This window comes from Sus scrofa, unplaced genomic scaffold (genome assembly GCF_000003025.6).
Source record: "Sus scrofa isolate TJ Tabasco breed Duroc unplaced genomic scaffold, Sscrofa11.1 Contig2408, whole genome shotgun sequence".
NCBI lineage: Eukaryota > Metazoa > Chordata > Mammalia > Artiodactyla > Suidae > Sus > Sus scrofa.
Genome location: NW_018085085.1, coordinates 25,835 through 50,814, shown reverse-complemented (window position 1 = coordinate 50,814; position 24,980 = coordinate 25,835). Strand labels below are relative to the sequence as shown.

Here is a 24,980-nt window from a genome sequence, read left to right as displayed (position 1 = left end):
TTTTTTTTTTTTTTTCTTTTTAGGGCTGCACCTGGAACATTTAGGTTCCCAAGCTAGGGGTCAATTTGAAGCTATAGCTGCCAGCCTACGCCACAGCTACAGCCACACAGGATCTGAGCCATTTCTCTGACCTACACCAGAGCTCATGCCAATGCTGGATCCTTAACCCACTGAGCAAGGCCAGGGATCGAACCCACAGCCTCATGGTTCCTAGTTGAATTTGTTTCTGCTACACCACAGTGGGAACTCCACCCTGAGTCTTCTGAACATCAGGGGCATTTTATTTTCATATCCATTTCACAGAAAGTGGCATTCTTCAGGCCACAGAGAGGGTGGTAAAGGACTGCTGGCTGAGAAGGTGAGTGAATAACACACTGGTGAGAGCAAGCAGTAACCAAAACACATGCACCTCCAAAAGCAACCAATTATATAGCGTGTTAAACATTTAAGAACTGCTCAAGACTCTTTTGACCACAGAAAGACATCTAGTGGACTGTAGCCGTAACAATGGGTATTATGCAGGTTTCTAATTCATGAAAGAAAGAGGAAGTAAAAATAACCAAAATTAGGTAAATAGCACCTTAGCCTTCCTGGTTTGATTCTGACACTGGTTGCATTTTTTATTCAGACGTTTTTGTGGTTGATTTGATTATTTTAGAGAGTAAAGGAAATTTTAAAGCATTTTCCAGCTCTAGAGGTAGGTAGATTGATTTGGGTTTTTTCCTTGCTAAAAGCTATTACTTGGAATACATGTATGCACACACACACACACATATATATAAACATACATACATATAATAACAACTTTCCCTGTGTAAATTGTTGTCTGTCTGTGAAAATGAGGGGTTGGCCATTTGAAATTGTATTTATAGCTCTAGGATCCATCTAATATGTCTGTCTCTCTGTCCAGTTTATCATTACCTAAATATTATGGCAATTGATTTTTCCTTAAATTTCTCTAGCCTGCGTTAAAAATCTCAGCTCCCTACTGAATGCCTCTTCTGTGCAGGACTTCACAGGTCATACGAATAGTACAAAGGCAAACCCAGTATAGATCCTGCTGTCAACATATACAGTCCAGTTGAAGATGTAAGAAAATGGCTCTATCAGCTGTGTAAGATAGAAGGTGGTCGTGATGTGTATAGACGTTTAGGCAAAGATGATGTAACATCTGTTTCGGTTGAGAGACGCCTACATGCGGGATCAGGTAGAGCATTTCCGAGGACTGAGGCGTGTGAGACAGACTTAGCGACATGTGGCTAGGATTTCAGCAGATGGAAATGCATGGGACAGGCATTCTGGGAGGTGGGACCAGCATGAGCAAAGGCACAGTGTCCTGATTCTGTGAGTGAAGAACTAGGCCCCTGCAGAGTGTTCAGGGAACAGAAGTAGCAGGTGCAGAGCACCCATTGTCACGGTCCTTCCTCACCCCTACCCGGTGGTCCCAAGGGAGCTGACTCTGAGATGAAGGACGGAGAGGTTGGTGGGGACAGTTTCATAGAAGAGACTTCCTGGGGCGGAGTGACAGGCACAGACTCCTCTCTGGAGTTTGGAGCTCCCAGGCCCGTGGTCGTGAGCAGCCCACAGGCAGCATCCCTGTCCTATCTCGGCCATTGACCCAAAGTCTACCAATGTCCCAGTTTGCACGGATGGGTCAGTTTCAGTAGAGCTGATGGTGTGGGAACCTCCACACTTTCTCACAGCCGCGTTCTCACCCGTGTCCCGATGTGCGTCGATGTGTCTATGAGGACACCCAGAGACACCGGCGTGCCTGGTTTATTGTGCTTCCCAGGCAGTGCATGTTCTACAAATGGAACATTTGTGGCAGCCCCATGTCGAGCAAGCCCATCGATGCTATTTTTCCTACAGCATTTGCTGACTTAAGTGTTGTGGCTCTGTGTCACATTTTGGTAATTCATAGAATATTTCAAAGCTTTTCATTATTATATTTGTGATGGTGATCTGGGATCCTTGTTCTTTGATGTTACTACAACCCAATGAAGGCTCAATTGGTGGCATTTTTTTAAAGCAATAAAGTAGTTGAAAATCAAGGTACATGCATTATTTTTCAGACATAATGCTGTTGTACACTTTGTAGAGTGCGGTTTAGTGTAAACATAACTTTAACATGCACAGATGAACAAAAATGCATATGACTCGCTTTATTTTGTGATACTTCATTGCAGTGTCTGAAATCAAATTCGCAGCATCTTCAAGGTCTGTCTATACCCAGAATATGTGAGTCATATATATACACACAGGGATCTGCCTATGTACAGAGGGTGGCCCGTCTGTATTATGTAAATTAGAGTTTAACTTAAAGTACAGAGTGGCTACAAAGAAAATAAAGTTAGCTAAACCCACTTTTCTTACATTTAATCTCTATAATTTTTTTTTGAAATGCCATGATTGATTTTGCAGACTAAGATTTGAAAGTTTAGAGTTATTCAAATGGGAAAAGATGAAAAATTCCCACTTGGAGTTCCCTGATGGCCTAGCCTAATGGTTGAGGATCAGCGTTATCACTGTTGTGGCTCAGGTTCGATCCCTGACCTGGGATCGTCTGCATGCCGTGGGTGCAGCCAAGAAAAAAAAATTTTCTGTACTCTGATCACAGTGCTCAGGAAGATTTAGTTCTTCTCTGTTTAAAGGCATGAGTATTTTAAATTTACCAAATTAATTGACAAATGAAAGCATATCGTAGATCCTCCATGGATTCTAGATTCCTAAATAGAGATGAAATTTTCTCTTGGGAAGATCCCACCAGGGAATAATCCAGTTGGGCAAGTTCATTGATAAGACAGGCCAGTTTCTCTAAACATGTTTGAATGCACACAGCCTAAAGCCAGTATTTACAGTACAGTTTTATTCCTTACCACCAGTTTATCTGCATTATATCGATTCTTTAATCTTATTGTTAATGCACTTAATTTCCCTCTGCTTTGGATGTAATAACTAGACTGATACTTCACATCTTTCCAAGATACAGTTTTTAGGTATTAATTGGTTTATAAAATGCCTTTTTTTTTTTTTTTTTGGTCTTTTTGTTTTTTAGGGCAGCACTGGTGGCATATGGAGGTTCCAAGGCTAGGAGTGGAATTGGAGCTGAAGACTCAGGCCTACGCCACAGCCACAGTAACTCGGGATCTGAGCCACATCTGCGACCTACACCACAGCTCACAGCAGTGCCAGGTCCTTAACATACCAGGGATTGAACCTGGTGCTCATGGGTGCTAGTCAGGTTTGTTAACCACTGAGCCACAACGGGAACTCCTAATACGCCTTTTGAACTGCTCTGATGAAAGGTCTCATATGAATAGATGCTTTTTGTGTTGACCTTATTATGTGTTTTGTGTCTCCTGGCTACTGACTTTTAAGACACTGAAACCTTTGCTTTATAATTTCAAGATTTTTCCTTTCAAGATAGAATATCATAAAGATATTTAATATCAGGAAGTGATTTAGTTTCCCTACCAAAGAATAATCCCTCTTAAATAGTAGATGCCTGAGAAGGTGAGTATTGTTTATGTACGACACTTCAGTCTTGACTTGTTGATCTCTGTAAAATTGCCCACATCATTCTCAAGGTCAAAGTACCCAGGCAGTAGGACTAAAGCTAATTCAATGAACTGTGTCTAAAGGAATGATTATCTGTATCTAAAAAGGTGTGGATTGTTGCAAAATCTACAAAAATGTCAAGACTGGATTTAAATATATAAAAAAGATATGAATCTAAATAAATGAATAAATAAATAAATAAATAAATGGTGACGTCCTATGAACCACTTAGGTAGGCTTTTACCTCCTACCAGTAGATCGATTTTGTTATTTTTAACTCTTTTGGAGACCAGGGGTTCCCAACCAGAGGACATTTGTCAATGTCTGACATTTTTGGTTGTCAAATTGGGGGGTGCTTCTGGTATCTAATGGGTAGAGTCCAGGGATCCTGCTGAACATTCTACAGGACACAAGACTGGCCCCAGTGCCGCCCCCCCACCCCCAAAAAAGGAATTATTTGGCCCATAATGTCAACAGTGCCGTGGCTGAGAAACCTATAGACTAATCTCTATACAGAACTTTTAAAATTTATCTTTAATAGTCAAAGTTTTGCTGCCTATTTTTAATTGTTAATCCCTCCTGGATCGCTTTACAGGTTGGCATTGTGGGAAGAACAGGAGCTGGAAAAAGTTCACTCGTCTCGGCCCTTTTCAGATTGTCAGAACCCGAAGGTAGAATTTGGATTGATGGGATCTGGACAACCACCATTGGACTTCACGATTTAAGGAAGAAAATGTCAGTCGTACCTCAGGTATGCATATCAGAGCATTCTCACATGTTCTTTTCATAAGGTACCTAAGTTTAATTGCTTTTAATTTGATTGTTGTCTTTTCAAATTGCATGAAAATGTTGATCTTTTTCCTCCCAATAGAGCACGTTTTTAGCAGCAGATATTTTCAACAGTTATTTTCATGAGGTTTTGTTTGTTCATTCATTTGTATGTGATTTAATAACTTACTCAGATGGATTTCTGGACTCTTCCGCTGATAACAGTATCATTCTGAGAAAAATATATAAATGGTTTAGCCCTGGAACCATATAAATGGTTCCCCTAAAGGGAAACATGAGTTTTAAGTGTCTTAATGAAGCACCTTTGCTATGGGAACTAAAGCCACCCTTTCAAAAGTGATCATCTCCCAGGAGGGCTTTCTGTGCTCCTATGGGGCTTTGAGAATTACAGAGTGTGTGGGTGCTTTGGGGAGACATTGAGAATTCAGCCATTCATCAGCGAGTAGAACCAGGGAGGCCGTAGAGAAGAGTGAGGAGGAGCACGGGACTCGGATCCCATCTCTGTGCTCCTCAGGCTTCTCCCCCTCACAGGGCAGCTCGCAGTACCACCCCCTGGAGCTGTTGTGAGGACTGAACAGGTCCGTGCGTGTGGAGAGCTTCCTGCAGACCCCATGCCTGGTTGCTGTGACGGTGGAGCCTTGACGTGACCCTCTCTTCCTGGGCTCTGATTCTCTTTTCTTTTCTTCTGCTTCTTTAAAAAATATGATGTGCAAGAAGTGGATTATATGCACAGAAGATACTCCTGTCATTCCTTTTGGTTCATCCACTCAAATAATTCAGAGAACATTTATTGAGCAATTACTAGTTTCTCATTATAGAGTCAGAGGCAACATAGGCCCTTTGCCCACATCTTCCATCCTGCCCTCAGCTTTAACAACTTGCTGTTTACACACACACACACACACACACACACACACACACACACAATCATCAAGAGAAGGTCAGGAAAACATCCTCTTGAGATGAGAAACACAGAGAAGAGTCAAGACAAAAGGCTCAGGCAGACGTGCTTCCTGGAGTGCGGGTACAGTGAGCTCTGAAATGCCTGTTTAGGAGGAAGCATGTAGACCGTGGCACCAAAGGAAGGAGAACATGGACGTGTGTCCTGTGACAGCACAGCTACTGCCACCCGCCCCTGACCTCTGAATTACCTGGAAGTAGCATAAGTACTTTTGAAATCAAGATCTTTCTTTGAGACCACAGTGAGACACCACCTCACACCCCTTATGATGTCCACTGTTGATACAATAAAATAAAATAAGTGTTGGTGAGCATGTCAGCAAATTGGAATCCTGGGTGTTCCCGTGTGGTTCAGTGGAAATGAATCTGACTAGCATCCATGAGAATGAGGGTTTGATCCCTAGCCTTGCCTAGTGGGTCAGGGATCCGGTGTTGCCTTGAGCTGTGGTGTAGGTTGCAGATGCAGCTTGGATCCTGAGTTGCTGTGGCTGTGGTGTAGGCCAGCAGCTGTAACTCAGATTTGACTCAAAGCCTGGGAACCTCCATATGCCACAGGTGCCTTGCTGGTAGGAATGTAAAATGGTGCAGCCACTGTGGCAAACAAGGTGGAGGTTCCTCAAAAAAGTTAAAAATGTAGTTATTATATGATCCAGCAATTCTGCTTTGGGGTATAAACAAAAGAATTGAAAGCAGTATTTTGAGATACCTGTACATGCATGGTTGTAGCAGCATTATTGACAATGGCAAAAAGGTGGAGACAGAATGTGGTACAAGAGTTCCCTGGTGGCCTAGCAGTTAAGGATTCAGTGCAGACACTGATGTGGCTGGGGTTTGACCCCTGGCCTGAGAATTTCTGCGTGCTATGGGTGTAGCAGCAAAAAAAAAAAAAAAAAAAAAAAAAAAAAAAAAGAAGGAGGAAAAAAGTATGGTGCATATAGGAACAATGGAATATTTCTATCCTTATAAAAGATGGAATTCTGACACATGTTCCAATACAGAGAAACCTTGAGTGTTATGCTAAGTGAAATAACCAGTCACATGGACTGATACTGCATGATTCTACTAATGACAGGTACCTAGAGTAGTCAGTTCAGGGAGACAGGAAGTAGAATGGTGGCTGCCAGGAGGTGGGGGAAGGAGAGTAGGGCTTTCTTGTTAAATGGTACAGAGTTTGAGTTTCGCAAGTTGAAAGGAGTTCTATGGCTGGATGCTGGTGTTGGTTGTGTAACAACGTGAATGTGTTTAATACTACTGATCTCTACACCTGAAAATGGTTAAGGTAGTAAATTTTATGTGTATTTTAGGAGTTCCCCTCATGGCTCAGTGGTTAACAGATCTGAGTAGCATCCATGAGGAGGATGCATGTTCGATCCCTGGCCTTGCTCAGTGGGTTAAGGATCTGGTATTGCCATGAGCTGTGGTGTAGGTCACAGATGCGGCTTGGATCCCAACTTGCTGTGGCTGTGGCATAGGCCGGCAGCTACAGCTCCGATTTGACCCCTAGCCTGGGAACCTCCATATAGCACGGGTATGGCCTTAAAAGAAAAAAAAAAAAGCCAAAAAAATTATGTATATTTTAATCACAATGAAATTCTTCTTTTTTTTTTTTTTTTTGTCTCTTTTGCTATTTCCTGGGCCGCTCTCACGGCATATGGAGGTTCCCAGGCTAGGGGTGGAATTGGAGCTGTAGCCGCACGCCTACGCCAGAGCCACAGCAACGCGGGATCCGAGCCGCATCTGCAACCTACACCACAGCTCACGGCAACGCAGGATTGCTAACCCACTGAGCAAGGGCATGGACCAAACCCGCAACCTCATTGTTCCTAGTCGGATTCGTTAACCACTGCGCCACGACGGGAACTCCACACCCACAATGAAAAATTTTTAAAGCTGTCCCTTATGGGAAGAATGGGAAGAAATTTCTAGCACACACAATCCCTCTGTTAAGAGATTCCCTCTTTTTAGATTTCACGACTTAGTAATTACAATAGAAAATAAATGAATTTGAATTCTCAGGTTTTATTTTTCTTTTTATTTATTTTTTTGCTTTTTAGGGCCACACTCATGGCATATGCAGGTTCCCAGGCTAGGGGTCGAATTGGAGCTGTAGCTGCTGGACTACACCACAGCCATGGCAAGTTGGGATCCGAGCCACGTCTCTGATCTACACCACAGCTCATGGCAATGCCAGATCCTTAACCCACTGAGCAAGGCCAGGGATTGAACCCACAACCTCATGGTTCCTAGTTGGATTCGTTCCCACTTCGCCACAACAGGAACTCCTCAGGTTTTATGTTTTGATTGTACCCACTTCTGACACGGGCCAACTGAAACTAGGTAGCAGAAAGGATGAGTGTGTCTAAAAGTCCTTTTATGTCCTTGGATGAAAGGCTTTAGAAATGTGCCCTGTGTTTTTAATGCTTCTTAATAAGAAAAGTTTATATGCTGTGTACGTAAAAGAATTCTGTAAATAAAGAAATAATGTTGGCCCTGCTCATCATGTTTGGAAGCACATCTGAAGTTAAACATACCTTGGCATGAGCAGGTTTAGGTTCTACCCTACTTTAGAGCATGCTCTACACACACACTCTGCATGCTTACGAAACAGAGCTAAGCTTTGTATCCACGCAGATAAGGCTCACCGAGCATTGTAAACACAGAACCTTTGTTATTCCACTTTTTATGCCTTTGTCTCCAAGCCTCAATATTGGTTGATTAAAGAGAGAATGTGAGAATTTCCACTGTGGCTCAGTGGTTTAAGAACCTGAGTCGTATCCATGAGGAAGCAGGTTCGATCCCTGGCCTCGCTCAGTGTGTTGAGGATCCAGTGTTGCTGTGAGCTGTGGTGTAGGTCACAGATGCAGTTCAGATCCCAGATTGGATTTGACCCCTGCCTTGGAACTTCCATATCCTGTGGACAAGGCCCTGAAAAAACAACAAAAACAAAAAGAGAATGTTGAGAGACCCAGCAATGTCTAAAGCATCCCAGGAAATCATTCAGGAGGCAGCCAGGGATAAAACCTTTAAGAACACAGACTTGGTGTCAGTATGACCCACAGTTTTATTGCAGCTCTGCCTCGTAGGACTGTGGGACCTTGAAGTCACTTAGCTTCAATAGCTGGTTTACAGTGTTCTGTCAATTTTCTCCTGTACAGCAAGGTGACCCAGTCACACATACATGTGTACATTTTTTTCCTCACATTACCATGCTCCATCATAAGTGACTAGATATAGTTCCCAGTGTTATACAGCAGGATCTCATTGCTTATCCATTCCAAAGGCAGTAGTTTGCATCTATTAACCCCAAATTCCCAGTCCATCCCAATCCCTCCCCCTCCCCCTCCGCTTTGCAACCACAAGTGTATTCTCCAAGCCCATGATTGTCTTTTCTGTGGAAAGATTCCTTTGTGCCATATGTTAGATTCCAGATATAAGTGATATCCTATGGTATTTGCCTTTCTCTTTCTGACTTACTTCACTTGATATGAGAGTCTCTAGTGCCATCCATGTTGCTGCAAATGGCATTATTTCATTCTTTTTTTATGGCTGAGCAGTATTCCATTGTGTATATATACCACATCTTCGTAATCCAATCCTCTGTCGATGGACATTTCGGTTCTTTTCATGTCTTGGCTATTGTGAATAGTGCTGCAATGAACATGCAGGTGCATGTGTCTTTTTCAAGGAAAGTTTTGTCCAGGTATGTGTCCAAGAGTGGAATTGTTGGGTCATGTGGTAGTTCTATGTATAGTTTTCTAAGGTACTTCCATACTGTTCTCCATAGTGGTTGTACCAGCTTACATTCCCACCAACAGTGTAGGAGGGTCCCCTTATTTCCAAAGCCCTCTCCAGTATTTACTTTTTGTAGACTTTTAAATAATGGCCATTCTGACTGGTATGAGGTGATAGCTCATTGTAGTTTTGATTTACATTTCTCTAATAATTGGTGCTGTTGAATATCCTTTCTTATGCCTACTGGCCATCTGTATGTCTTCTTTAGAGAAATGTCTATTGAGGTCTTGTGCCCATTTTTTGATGGTTGTTTGCGTTTTTTACTGTTGTTGTTTTGTTTGGCCTCTTAGGGCTGCACCTGTGGTATATGGAAATTCCCAGGTTAGGGGTTGAATCAGAGCTGCAGCTGCTGGCCTACACCATAGCCACAGCAATGCCAAATCCAAGTTGTGTCTTCGACCTACACGACAGCTCATGGCAATGCCAGATCCTTAACCCACTGAACAAGGCCAATGATCAAACCTGCATCTTTGTGGATATGAGTTGTATTCGTTACTGCTGAGCCACAATATGAACTCCCTGATTTTTTTTATATTAAGCTGTTCTGTATACAGAAATCTGTTGCATTTTCATATACTAATAACAAAATATCAGAAAGAGAAATTAAGGAAAAAATTTAATTTATCATCAGATCAGGAAAAGAAATTAAATACCTAGGAATAAACCTACCCAAGGAGTCAAAAACCTATGCCTTAAAAACTATAGGATGCTAATGAAAGAAATTGAAGATGGCACAAACTGATGGAAATATATGCCATGTTCTTGAATTGGAAGAATCAATATTGTTACAAGAGTAAAGAAATCTACAGATACAGGGCAGTCTCTGTCACATTACCAATGGCATTTTTCAAGCAACTAGAACAAATCATTTTAAAATGTGTATAGAAACAGAAAAGATCTCTAATAGCCAAAATAATCTTGACAAAGAAGTACAGAGCTGGAGGAATCATGTTCTCTGGCTTCAGACCATACTACAAAGCTACAATAATGAAAACAATACAACACCAGCACAAACATCAGATACATAATCAGTGAAACAGGATAGAAAGCCCAGAAATAAACCCATGCACTTATACTCAATTTGTCTAAGACAAGGGATGCAAGAATATACAGTGGAGAAGACAGTCTCATTAATAAGTGGTGCTGGGAAATCTGGACAGTTCCATCAAGGGAATGAAATTAGAACATTCTCTAACACCACATACACAAATCAATTCAAAATGAATTAAAGACCTAAATGTAAGAGCAGACAGCATAAAACTCTTAGAGGAAAACAAAGGAAAAACACTCTTAGACATGAATCACAGCAATATTTTCTTGGACCCATCTCCTAGAGTAATGGAAAGAAAAGCAAACATAAACCATTGGGGCCTGAATTAAACTTAAAAGCTTTTGCACAGCAAAGGAAACCATAAACAAACAAAAAGACAACTTAGGAAATGGAAGAAAATATTTGCAACTGATGCAACTGAAAAGGGGTCCATTTCCAAATACAAACAGGATCAAGTTTAAGGAGAATCCCAGCTCCATAGCCTGAGCAGATAACCACTCTGCTAGTGATTTCAACACACTCTTGATTGCAGTCCATGGTGGAACTGCTTCGTATCGTGATTTTATGTGAGTGTGCGGCACAGACACAGGAACAAAAACTTCACAAAATAATGTCACTCTTGCTCTGTGCTCTGATAATTTCTGTCATATCAGTACTAGTTCATATTAGAGACAAAATGATGGTCATGTGGCACATTTATTTCCTGATCCATTGGCTGCTCCTGCAGTTTGACAAACACGGTCCCTCCCTGTCCCCTGTTGACCTGGTCCTGGTCCATGTGAGCCTCATGCCAGGAGCTTTATTGTTGTTTCAGATTCTCCCAGCAGCCCTGCAAGATTAGCCCCATCTTCCAGTGAGGGAACTGAGGCTTGGGAAGATTAATAACTTACGCCAAGTCTACTAGCTAATAAGCTGTAGCATCAGAGCTTAGAACAGTCCTTTTTTTAAAAAAAAATAAATGTTTGTTGAACTAAATGATATTCTCATCAAATATTTTTTTCCTACTGCCCATTGAAAAGGATTCCCCAAACCATAAAATAGTAAATATATACAGAGTAGAGCTGGCAGATATTTCTCCTAGTGTTGTGTCCCTACTTTGAAGGATAATATCAGTTTAGAAACAGATTTATTCACTTACATGCCATGGGCTAATGAGTGTCAGGAGAAGATATTCAAAATCTTACCCTCTCCAGCCAAGAACCATTTTCTTCACAGTGCAGAGCTGGCTTTGGAGGTGGAGAAAATCCATTGGTTTGATTCCTTGAAGTTACCTATTCAAGTGCAGAAAGCTTACACCCTTCTTCCCCCACATGAGTGGGAAGCAGTGTTGCTGGCACCTGAACATCCTGAGGGAGGGAACCTAGAAGCTGAGAATAGACTCTGCAGAGGGGGCCCAGGGCTGTTTCTTTGAGTTTCCTGCTTAGGTGAGCTGGGCCCACATCAACGTCCCTGACTGCTTGCTCCCTGTGATCCTGGGAGCAGCAGGGAGCTTCCAGGTACTCTGTCCATCCCAGGCTCATCCCTGTCACTGCTGACCCCACCATGAGCAGGTCAGAATTGGGGGAGATGTGGTCTTACCAAGGATTTGCATAGGAACCAGAGGCAGGGGAGTGGGGACTTGGACTGTCAGTCCTGGAGTCCTGGGGGGACCTTTCAAAAACAGTTATGGGAGTTCCTGTCGTGGCGCAGTGGTTAACGAATCCGACTAGGAACCATGAGGTTGCGGGTTCGGTCCCTGCCCTTGCTCAGTGGGTTAAGGATCCGGCGTTGCTGTGAGCTGTGGTGTAGGTTGCAGACACGGCTCGGATCCCGAGTTGCTGTGGCTCTGGCGTAGGCTGGTGGCTACAGCTCCGCTGTGGCTCTGGCGTAGGCCGGTGGCTACAGCTCCGATTCAACCCCTAGCCTGGGAACCTCCATATGCCGCGGGAGCGGCCCAAGAAATAGCAACAACAACAACAACAACAAAAGACAAAAAAAAAAAAAAGTTATAAAAAAAAAAAAACAGTTATGGAGGCATAGACAGTGCTTCTCCATTTGTATTCAGAATTTCAGGAAAAAGCAAAAATTGAAAGCACTTCCTAAATACTTTCCATCCACAATGGGCAGCCACAGTGTATGTATCCTTTGTGCTCCAGGCCGAAGTGTGTTCCCCGGAAAGAACAGCCATTGTGATGATATTAAGGGAAGAACTTGCTTCTCTGAAAGAATCTGGAAAATGGATTTTAGAACTTCTCTGGATGATTCTTTACATCTAGGGATCCTTATCCTTTTGACACAAAGAAAATTTTTTCTTTTTTTTTGTCTTTTGACCTTTTAGGGCCACACCTACCACATATGGAGGTTCCCAGGCTAGGGGTCTAATCGGAGCTGTAGCCGCCGGCCTACACCACAGCCACAGCAACGCGGGATCCGAGCTGTGTCTGTGACCTACACCACAGCTTATGGTAATGCCAGATCCTTACCCACTGAGCAAGGCCAAGGGTTGAACCCGCAACTTCATGGTTCCTAGTCTGACTCGTTTCCATTGTGCCAAGATGGGAATTCCTCCCACAAAGAAAATATTGTCAATTGAAGAGGGATCCCATGTAAATTTAGTATGTATGATTGTAACTCAGAGTTTGGCACTGAACAGTGTCTGTCATCTTTATCATGATTAAACAGATTCATTTTTTATATTTGAGGTTTTTTTAAAAAAAACAAAGCAAAAGCCGAGTATTTTTTAAACAGCCCACACTGCTCTTTGGTATTTCCATTCCTGCATTTTCTTCAGTAGTTTGAAGAAACTGAACCAGATCTGTCTCTTTAAGACTCCTCCCTGATTACCTGGTTTTCTTTCCCATTTTTCCTTATTAATAACAAAACTCAAAGAAAGAGGGGGTGGGTGTACTGTTACTGGTAAAGAAAGACAACTGGATTCGAGCCTAATGCAAGTGGCGCATTTTATCTGACACTGAAATCTTTGTAAAATCCCATAGAACTGCTTGTTGGAGCTGCTGAAAGAGGATTTTATGAGAGTTAAATTGAATCATTGATTCAGAAGCTACAGGCTTTAAAAAAAAAAAAAAGAGGAGGAAGAAGCCAAGATGTACAGTGACTTCCAGTGATTCCCTCAGTCTCGAAACAGGGGCACCGGCTGCCGCTTAAGTCAGGTCCTCAGATTAGAAATCAGAAGGTAGCTCTGAGGAAACAGCAGCAGCAGCTACTCTTGAGGATGTATTTTAGTGGAGAGCAGTTTTCTGGTTTGGGACTGAAACGATTGGGGCAAACTGTTGTGCTTTATCTGCTTCCTTTGTCACCAGTTGTATGGTTTTTGCCTTGATCCCAGGTGGTTTTAAGCCTCTGAAGGTGAGTGGGTAGGGTTTCTTTTTAAGCTAATGAGGGTCTTCCAGCAGCGCAGACACAAGGGCCAGTAAGACTGCAGTTCTCAGTCTTGCAGCTGTGTTGAGGGATTATCCACTTACTACACTAAATGCTCTGATTCAGAGCGGCCAGTTTTGGGTCACACAGCTAATATGAACTTGTGTTATATTAGTTAAAGTACAAAAAATTACTACTGAATGTGGCAAAAAGGATTAAATTTATTTTTGGTTTGTTTTTAATAAATTTCATTGACGTATAGGTGACTTAACAATGTTGTGCTGGTTTCAGGTGTACAGCAAAGTGAATCAGCCATATATATATATACACATCCATTCTTTTCCAGATTCTATCCCCATATACGCTGTCACAGAGAATTGAATAGATTTCCTCGAGATATACAGTAGGTCCTTGTTACCAGTCGACTTAGTATATAGCAGTGTACTAAGCCTCCCAATCCATATAAAGGATTATATTTTTAAAGTATAAATTTTGAAACACGATGGAAACAATTTTATGGGCGGGGGGCTGTACCCAGAGTTCCCAGGCCAGGGATTGAACCCGCATAGCAGTTGCAGCCTGCACCACACCTGTGGCAATGCTGGGTCCTTAACCTGCAGTACCACAAGGGACATTCCAAAACAGTTTGGAAACTAATGTTCCACTTAATATTTTACACTGAAGAAGAACATTTGTTTCCCTGACTCTGCTGTGCCAGCTAACTCTTGGTAAATGCAGTTTAATTGTGTTCCTTCAGAAAAAATATGTGTGGGCCAATAAATACTGTGTGTATTTATGTGAAGGTTGTGTGTCCTGCTACAAATGTCTACACTGCATATTCTATCTGCAGATGTTTATGAAATTAGTTTATTAACTTCATTGCTCAGAGGTGAGTAATTGAATATCTGTCGGAAATGATCCTTAGTTTGACCTTTACCTGCCCTTGCAGTGTCTGTAAGTACTTTTATTCCCTTTTGAAGATAACAATGGTTTCTTATGGGCGAGTGATGAAAGTATAAACTAAAGTGACCTCTGTGCATAAAACACATGGACATTTTAAAACAGACATTGTTCATAAGTTACTGGCTTTAATGAAAAATACAGCTTCAGTCAGTTAATGTTGTAATCAGTTATTCTTTTCCATCAACTTTTTATTGAAATTTGACTGATTTTGAAACATATTTGGCACATAACAGAGAAATAGTTATTAAACTATGTTCTTCCATCTAACACTGCTAAATAAATACTTGTATTTGTCCAATATATCCATTTAGACTGTTAGTATAGATTTCAGTGAGGGCCCTTATTGCTGTGGGAAATCTTAACCTTATTTTTTTTTTTTTTTTCTTTTTACGAACACCAGCAGTGGTTTGGTGCTAATGAGCAGAACCTCCTTACGGCCTGCCACGTGTCTCAGGGCTCTGACCACAGCTCAGCCTGAAGCAGCTGCAGGCGTCTGGCAGGGGCTCAGGAGGAGGGACTCCTCTTTCTGCAAAGAATCTCCCTTTAGTCCCCAGTCTTTGCAGAGCTTCATCCTCTTCAGGGAGTTTCCTGAAGAGAAGAAGGTGAGGGAGGTGACAGTAGAGAGAGGCCCCGATTATGAAGCAGGTGATTGAACTTTAAATGGGGTCCCTGGCCTGTTCTCCTGAACCAGCAAAATGGCTGTCAGTAACCTGCTAGTACTGTGAGCCTTTTCACTGTGAATGGAAGGAACACATTAAAAAATGTTATTTAAAGAGTTTTTTTTTTTTTTTTTTTTTTTTTTTTTTTTTTTTTTTTTTGTGTGTGTGTAGATTAGCTTAGGTAACTAACGCCTCTCTAGAATATATGTTGAAAACCTGGTGGACACTTTAAACCTTAGACCCCTTATAAGACGTGAACTTGCTCTGTGAGAGGAACCTGGAGGGAAAAACTGTTCAGGTCACACAAGCTGTGATGGGCAAAGAGACATTCTTGTCCTTATTATGAGCACAGAGACCCTTCTCCCTTCGCCCAGTTGGGCTCAAAGCTGTTTCATTAACCATCATCATCTCCTCAAACACGAGTCCTTGAAGGGTCCCGCATCTGGGCCCCGGAGTAGAATCCGGCCCCTGGTTTAGAGCCTTGAGGGAAGGTGGGGAGAGTCAGAGGGGAGGGGGAATAGTGGGCACCAGCCTCCCCTCGCCTGCTCACATCGTTTGTGTAAACCTTGTGGAAAAACCGAAGGAAGCGCCATTGCCTGGCCTGTGGAAACAGAGTTGCTCATTCCAGAGAGTAAGAAGTTTTTCCAAAATGTAAAGTAGATAATGGTGATTTCCCTGACAGGGAACTCTTACCATTGCCCAAGTGGTTGTTTAGTCTTTGCTCCTAAATTTGAGAGTTTTAAGGGGACCTTACATTTGGGTCTCAGGATTTTTCAGCTCAGTTCAGTATTCCTTTTGTAATGTCACATGACCAGTGATTTTCGGTGCTTTGGAGGTATGTTGGCCGCTTAAACAGCTTTGTGCAAAGAGAGCTCCCTTCATAATTTTTTGAAAAATTTTATTTAAATGTAGTTAATTGACAAGGTTGGGGTAATTTCTGCTGTACAACAAAGTGACCCAGTCATATGTATACACATATCCATTTCTCTCAGATTCTTTCCCCACATAGATTATCACCGGACACTGGGTAGAGTTCTCTGTGCTGTACAGCAGGTCCCCAATGGCCAGTCCTTCCATATACCTCAGTGTGCATATGCCAATCCCAAACCCCCAATCCAACCCTCACAGCTCCCTACCTGTCCCCTTTGGCAACTGTATGTTTTTCAATGTCTGTGAATCTGTTTCTGTCCTGTAAATAAGTTCATTTGTGTCCTTTCTTTTTAGATTCCACATATAGGTGATAGCACATGATGCTGGTCTTTCACTGTCTAACTTCACTTAGTATGATAATCTTAGGTCCATCCATGTTGCTGCTGATGGCGTTGTTTCATGCTTTTTATGGCTAATAGTCCATTGTGTATCTATATACCAAATCTTCTTCTTCTTTTTTTTTTTTTTTTTTTTTTTTTTGTCTTTTTTGACATTTCTTGGGTCGCTCCCACAGCATATGGAGGTTCCCAGTCTAGGGGTCGAATTTGAGCTGTAGCCGCCAGCCTACGCCAGAGCCACAGCAACGCCGGATCCGAGCCGTGTCTGCAACCTATACCACAGCTCACGGCAATGCCAGATCCTTAATCCTCTAAGCAAGGCCAGGGATCGAACCCCCAACCTCATGGTTCCTAGTTGGATTTGTTAACCACTGCGCCACGATGGGAACTCCTATACCACATCTTCTTTATCCATTCTTCTGTCACTTGACATGGAGGTTGCTTCCCTGTCTTAGCTGGTATAAGTAGTGTTGCAGTGAACACTGGGTGCATGTATGTTTTTGAATTATGGTTTTCTTTGGATAGATGCCCATGAGTGGGGTTGCAAGATCATATGGTAGTTCTATATTTAATTTTTTGAGAAACCGCCATACTATTTTCCATAGTGGTTCCACCAATTTACATCCCCACCAACAGTGTAGGAGGATGCACCCTCTGCACCATTTATTATTTGTAGACTTTTCTCTGCACCCTCTCCACCATTCATTATTTGTAGACTTTTTGGTGATGCGCATTCTGGATGGTGTAAGATGGTACCTCATAGTAGTTTTGATTTGCATTTCTTTAATAATTAGAGATGTTGAGCATCTTTTCATGAGTTTTTTGGCTATCCATATGTGTTCTTTGGAGAAATATCAAGTTAGATCTTCTGCCCATTTCTTTTTTTCTTTTAGGTTGTTTGTTTTCTTGCTATTGAACTGCAGGAGGTGGTTGTATATTTTGGAGATTGATCCCTTGTCAGTTGCTTCTTATGCAACTATTTTCTCCCATTCTGTAGGTTGTCTTTTTGGTTTGTGTATGGTTTCCTTTGCTGTGCAAACGCTTTTAATTAGGTCCCATTTGTTTATTTTTATTTTTATTTTCTTTAGGAGGTGTATCTGAGAAGATATTGCTGTAGTTTACATCAGAGAGTGACCTCTGTTTTCCTCTAAGAGTTTTATAGTATCTGGCCTTACATTTAGGAATGTCTTTTTAATTTTGGATTTTGCTTAGAGTTGTGTCTTTTTTTGGTGGCACAACGTGTGTCTTCTGCATCCATTTCTCTCTCACCAGACTTCAAACTAAGACAATAGGGAAAGAAGGTACGGGAGGCTCTCCGAGTGTTCTCCTTCTCCACGGCTATGGAAGGAAATGTCTTCTTTATCTTTTTCGTGGGCTTTTGTGAGTGAGGAGGAACAAACAGTCCAGCCCAAAGCCAGGCGGGAGGATTTAAGGCTGGTGATTCCTTGCAAAAGCTCCTGGGTCCTCGTGGAAGAGTCAGGTCTCCTTTGTTCCATGCATCCCATTGTCCTGCCCCTTCACTGAAAGGAGCCAGTTGTGCTCTTCTCTGCTGCCCATGTTCTTGTGGTTTAGGTTACTAGAGCTTTCCAGAAGAAAACGTAAATGGCCTATGTGAGCTTATGTGCAAGATCCTGTCTTGAAACCGAGAAAGAGGCTTGTGTTTCCAGAGTGATTTACTTGTGTCTCTTCTGGAAGCTGATGAATAGGAACAATAGGTTTTTTGTGTGGTGCTCATCACAGTGGGTTTCAGGTCACCCTGGCCCTGCAGTTAATAATGAGGTTTTGTGAGGCTCATTCTCCTGATGCACCATTGAGATGATGTGGGGGTCAGCTGGTGCAGGATCAGAGGTATCTCCTCATGAACAGAGGTACCGCAGACCTCAGTATCTGAAACTCTCTTTGCACATGTGGAGATGTCCCACTTATACACATGGAGAGATTCCAGATCCCAGAAGACTCTCTGAGCAATGCAGAAAATATCCTAGTTCATTCTTCAGGGCCAATGTGAAAAAATAGAACAGTTTTGCTTTGAGGCACAAACCTCAACTAATCATGCTACTGGTATTTCCTAGTATCAGACCAGAGTGGACAATTTATCTAGCTTTCCTGATGCAAAGTTCCTCAATTAATAATAGTGATGATAATAATAATAATAATTTGTATTTTTAGAGATGCACCTGTAGCATATGGACATTGCCAGGCTAAGGTTCAAATCGGTGTTGCAGCCACTGGCCTACACCATAGCCACAGCAAAGTCAGATCCAAGCCACATCTTTGACCTATACCACAGCTCATAGCAACACCAGATCCTTAACTCAATGAGTGAGGACAGGGATCAAAAACCAGCATCCTCGTGGATACTGGTCAGATTTGTTTCCACCGAGCCACCACAGGAACTCCTCCTCAAATAATTATAGCCTTATATTTTTGTTTAGGCAGTTGTTTTGTTGAATGCCGTACTTTAGGTGTCAAGGATCATAGGATTTGCTGGCAAAATAACCACTCCTCACTTAGTTTAACAAGAATTAGAGGGTTTATCAAATTAACAAAAGACTATAGTTAAGACGCTGGTTAAGGCATAACCGTAAAAGATAGAGATTCATATATCACCAAATTGGGGAAGCACCTACGTCCAGATCCAGGCAGCACTGGGGAGTCCCGTGAACAGCAACCTGGAGTCCCAGTTGGGAAGAGCTCAGTCCCACTCCGCAGGTAATACTTTAGTTTGCCATTTAAAGGAGTCCAGCTTTTAGCACCAGGACATGGGCTGTTCTTTTCTCTTCTTTAGCTTTTTTCTTAAGATGACACATTTCAGCACTTTCCTTTTTTAGTGTTCAGTTGTCTGCAAGATATTTTAGAGCATACTTTGTACAATGGAAAATTGAGATACTGTTTTGTAAACAAGTATTTGCAACCTTGTTTTTAATGATTATGGTAAATTTTGGTTTTCTGTATTTTAATTCTGTTCTATAATCAGTCTAGCATGATAAAAAGTGTAGTTAATGTAATAACATTCACAATTTTGGGGTATTTAGGAACCTGTTTTATTCACTGGGACAATGAGGAAAAATCTGGATCCCTTTCATGAGCATACGGATGAAGAACTGTGGAATGCCTTAGAAGAGGTAATTTATTAAATGTAATTAACTTGTTAGTATAAGTGTGTGTACATTGGTAGCATTGCAGGTAATTAAGGGGAGCTTATGAGTTTAACTGACTTTGTTTACCTCCTAGGAGACCATTGATGACAAGGGTACACCTGTAAATGAAAATGTGTGTATTGATGGTGATGAAAACTAAGATGATGCCTTATGTTTTCATTTTAGCTTTATTCCTAGAACCCAGTGTAACCAGAGACATTATCTTGTCCTTAGCAAAGCACTAATCTAGAAGATATAATTATGGGTTCAAATTCTACAAAGTGACCCAATGAATTATTTACCTTAATTACCCTGCAATATTCACTTTATTCCTCAGGTCTTAGGGAACATCTACTAAGTGGAGACAATAGTAGTTTTTTCACTATTAACTGAGAGATAAATGAGATCGTACCAATAAAAAGCCATTAAGTTTTGTAAGTGTTTCTAAAGGTAAATTATGTAGTTGGGAGGTGATGTTAACTGTTTTTTGACAATCATGTCATTTTGATGTTGCAGCATGAATGCAGATAATAGAACCTGGGTCTTTTGCTCAGTGTTTATATGCAAAGGTTTATTTTTAGAAAATTTTCTGTTAAATGTGTGTTTCCCTTTACATGAGTTTTTGAATTTCCTTACCTTTTCATGAAAAGGACTTTGACTTCTTAAAAAATTTTTTACTTACACATATATGCATTCTTTTTCTCATAAAAGTTATTGCAGAATATTGAGTAGACCTTTCTGTGGTTTGTATATTTTGATACAGATTATTTAGTGTATTCACCCTAGTTTTGTAAATTGATTCTGTGATGGCTGAAGCTCTAGACTTGTGAACTGTAGACTGGGCTCTGTTTTCCCAGAGGATCTAGCTCAGGTTTTTGCTTTTAAAAAGAAGCACTTAATAAAAAGGTTCTAGGAGTTCCCATTGTGGCTCAGCAAAAATAAATCTGACTAGCATCCATGAGGATGTGGGTTCAATCCCTGGCCTCGCTCAGTGTGTTAAGGATCTGGCATTGCCGTGAGCTGTGGTATAGGTCACAGACATGGCTCGGATCCTCCTGCATTGCTACAGCTCCTATTTGAACCCATCCTGGGAACCTTCATATGCTGCAGGTGCAGCCCTATAGAGACTAATAGTAATAATAGTAGTAGTAGTAGTAATAATAATAAATAAAAAATGTTACTAAATGTTTAGCGATCTCGTTATTTCAGAGAAGTGTGGCTTGCTTTTTTTTTCTTTTTGCTTTTTAGGGCTGCACTCATGGCATATGGAGATTCCCAGGCTAGGGGTTTAATTGGAGCTGTAGCTGCCAGCATACACCTCTGCTCATGGCAACACTGGATCCTTAACCCACTGAACAAGGCCAGGGATCGAGCCCACAACCTCATGGTTCCTAATTGGATTCATTTCCTCTGCGCCACAATGGGAACTCCCAAGTGTGGCTTACTTCTTAAAAACATGTTTTTTAAAAAAATACAAATCCATGTGACTGTTCACATTCTTATTTTGATCTGGTGCATTTGGCATTTAGTGTCACGCTTCTAGGCATAGCTCTGAAGTCTGTGGGTGGATTTGTAGGCCTGACAATTTCCTGCTAGTGATTCTGGTTCCTGAGGGCATGTCAGCACTCATTCTTTACACACTCACTTTGCATTCAAGCAACTGGTGGGATTTTATTCTCCTCAATCGAGCCTTCTCTGACTTGAAAGACATTGCACCTCTCGTATTTCATTTAAGTTTGTTAATCTTTCTACATTGAAATTCTGGAAGAGAAAGGTGGGGAGAGCAGTTAACCATCACACGTAAAGAAAAATAGGATGATCCATTAATTTGAAATCACAAGGTAGATTTAATGGTGAAATTGTGATACCTTAAAAAACAATGGAGAAAAAAAAATGGAGAGACAGGATTAAGATGGCGGAACAGAAGGACTGAAGCCCAACTTCTCTCCTAAAGACATCAAAATTAGAACCAAATGCTGAACAGCCTTCAACCAAATGGACTGGAAACTTTCAAAAAGATATCCTACTTCTGAAGACAAAGAGGAGGCCACATCAAGCGATTGAAGGGGCGATTATGTGATATAAGCAACCTGGTACCTCCCCGGTGGGAAGCCCACAGACTGGAAAGTAACTGTATCACAGAGACTCACCTACAGGAGTGAGAGTTCTGAGCCCCACATCAAGTGCCCACACCTGGGGATCTGGTATTCGGAGAAAGAGCCCCTGGAACATCTGGCATTGAAGGCCACTGGGGCTTCTGCACAGGAGCTCCATGGGACTGGGGCAAACAAAGACCACATTCTTGAAAGGCACACACAGGCTTTCATGTGCACTGGGCCCCAGGGCAAATCTGAGGCTCCAAAGGAATTTGGGCTGGACCTGACTGCAATTCTTGGAGAGTTCCCTGGGAAAACAGCGTATGACTGTGGCTCATTGTGGGGGAAGGACATTGAAGGCAAAGCTTTTGGGAATATTTATCAGTGTATGTTTCTCTGGAGGTGGCCATTTTGGGAAAATCTGGCCCCACCCATCAGCACTGAGAAGCCCCATGCCAAACAATAATCCATGTGGGATCACAACCCCATCCATCAGCAAACAGGCTGCCTAAAGACCCCCCCCCCCCAGGCACACAGCTGCCTCTAATCTCACCCAGAGACAAAGCTCCACCTACCAGTGGGCAGGCACCAGTCCCTCCCATCAAGAAGCCTACAGCAAGCCCCTGTACCAACTTCAGCCACAAGGGGTGGGGGCAGACAACAGAAGTAAAAGAGCCCACAACTCTACTCTCTGCAAAAAGGAGATTGTAGCAAAAACCTATAAAAATAAAAATGAAAACATAGAGAACTATAACTGAGATAAGGGAGAAAGAAAAATCCTAGAAAAACAGCTAAGTGATCTGGAGACTATCAGCCTCCAAGGAAAAGACTTTAGACTGATGATGCTGAAGATGATGCAAGACATTTGAAATAAAGTGGAAGCAAAGACTGTTAATTTAGAGCAAACATTGAGCAAAGAAATACAAGATTTAAAACTTAAGCAAGAAGAGATGCAAAATACAATAACTGAAATAAAATATTCGTTAGAAGCAGCTAACAGCAGAATACAGGAGGCAGAAGAACGAATAAGTGAGGTGGAGGACAGATTAATGGAAATCACTGATGTGGAACAGAAAGGAGAAAAACAATTGAAAAGAAATGAAGAGAGTCTCAGAGAACTCTCGGACAATGTTAAATGCACCAACATCCGTATTATAGGGGTTCCAGAAGGAGAAGAGAGAGAAAGGGACAGAAAAAATATCCCAAGAGATAATAGCCGAAAACTTCCCTAACATGGGAAGGGCACCACTCACTCCAATCCAGGAGGTGCAACAAATACCATATAAAATAAGCCCAAGGAGGAACTCCCCAAGACACATATTAATCAAACTGACCAAAATTAAAGACCAAGAGAAAATCTTGAAAGCAGCTAGGGAAAAGAAATAATATACAAGGGAACCCCGATAAGGTTATTGGCAGATTTTTCAGCAGAAACTCTGCAGGCCAGAAGAGAGTGGCATGATTTACTTAATGTGATGAAAGGAAAAAACCTACAACCAAGATTACTTTATCCAGCAAGGCTCTCATTTGGATTTGAAGGACAAATCAAAAGTTTTACAAATAGGCGAGAGCTAAGAGAATTCAGCACCACTAAACCAGCTTTACAACAAGTACTAAAGGAACTCTTCTAGGCAGAAAAGAAAAGGCCGCAGCCAGAAACAAAGATACCACAAATGACAAGTCTCTCCAATAAAGGCAGTAAAGATAGGAAATTATCCACGAACAATTATACTACCAATATCAGAAATTGTCAGAAGAGGAGCCTACAAATACAGGACATGGGAGATGCACTTTCAGTTAAGAGACCAACAACCTAAAACAATCTCGTATTTATATCGAGTCCTATATCAAAACTTCAGGGTAACTGCAAACCAAACATCTACAGTTGATACACAAACAAATAAGAAAAATAACCAAAGACAGTCATCAAACCAGAAGAGGAGAGAACAAGAGAAGAAGGAAAGAAAGGAACAAGAGCAACAAAAACAAATCCAGAACAGTTAATAAAATGGCAATAAGAACATACATATCCATAATTACCTTAAGTGTAAATGGACTAAATGACCCAACCAAAAGACGTGGACTGGCTGAATGGGCACAAAAACAAGACCCATATGTATGCTGTCTTCAAGAGACCCATTTCACTTCTAGGGACACATACAAATTGAAAGAGTGAAGATGGAAGAAAATATTCCACATAAACAGGAATCAAAAGAAAGCTGAGTAGCAATACTCTTATCAGACAAAATAGACCTTAAAATGAATATTTTGGTGACAAGGAAGGACATTACCTAATGATCAAAGGATCAATCCAAGAAGCAGATATAACAATTGTAAATGTATATGCATCCTACATAGGATTACCTCATTAGATAAGGCAACTGCTACCAACCTTAAAAGGAAAAATTGACAGTAAGACAATAATAGCGGAAGACTTTAACACCCCACTTACAGCAATGGTCAGATCATCCAGACAGAAAATCAACAAGGAAACACAGGCCCTAAATGAAGCATTAGACCAGTTGGACTTAATACATATTTATAGGACATTCCATTCAAAAGCAGGAGAATACACATTCTTCTCAAGTGCACACGGAACATTTTCTAGGATTGATTAGATTCTGTGCCAAAAATCAAGCCTCCATAACTTTAAGAAAACTTAAATCCTATCAAGCATCTTTTTTGACCACAATGCTATATGACTGGAAATCAACAACAACAAAAAAAAGTGCAAAAAATGCAAACACATGCAGACTAAACAACCAATGGATCAATGAAGAAATCAAAGAGGAAATTAAAAAATACCTAGAAGGAAATGAGGACAAAGATACAACACTCTCAAACCTATGGGAAGCAGAAAAAGCAGTTCTAAGAGGGAAGTTTATGGCAATACAAGCCAACCTCAGGAAACAAGAAAAAGCTCAAATAAACAACCTAACATTGCATCTAAAGCAGCTGGAGATAGAACAGACAAGACTGAAAGTTAGCAGATGAAATCATAATAATCAGAGAAGAAATCAATGAAATAGAAATGAATAAAAGCATAGAAAAGATCAATGAAACTAAAAGTTGGTTCTTTGAAAAGATCAACAAAATTGAGAAACCCTTAGCCAGACTTAACAAGAAAAAAAGAAGACTCAAATCAATAAAATTAGAAATGAAAAGGGAGAGGTAACAACGGACATCACAGAAATACAAAGGATCATAAGAGACTACTACATGCCACTATATGCCAATAAAATGGAAAACCTAGAAGAAATGGACAAATTCTTAGAAAAGTATCATCTTCCATGACTAAACCAAGATGAAATAGAAAAGATGAACAGACCAATCACAAGTACTGAAAT

At 41.3% G+C, this 24,980-nt stretch overlaps 1 protein-coding gene across 1 annotated transcript in view; it reads left to right on the top strand.

Moving 5' to 3' along the window:
- LOC100517850 (multidrug resistance-associated protein 4-like) overlaps positions 1-24,980 on the top strand; it is a 136,087-nt gene that overhangs the window by 88,614 nt on the left and 22,493 nt on the right. Inside the window, exons 23-24 of the mRNA XM_021081819.1 lie at positions 4,154-4,309; positions 19,433-19,522. Coding sequence (XP_020937478.1) covers positions 4,154-4,309; positions 19,433-19,522 — 246 coding nt within the window. The remainder of the gene's footprint in view (positions 1-4,153; positions 4,310-19,432; positions 19,523-24,980) is intronic.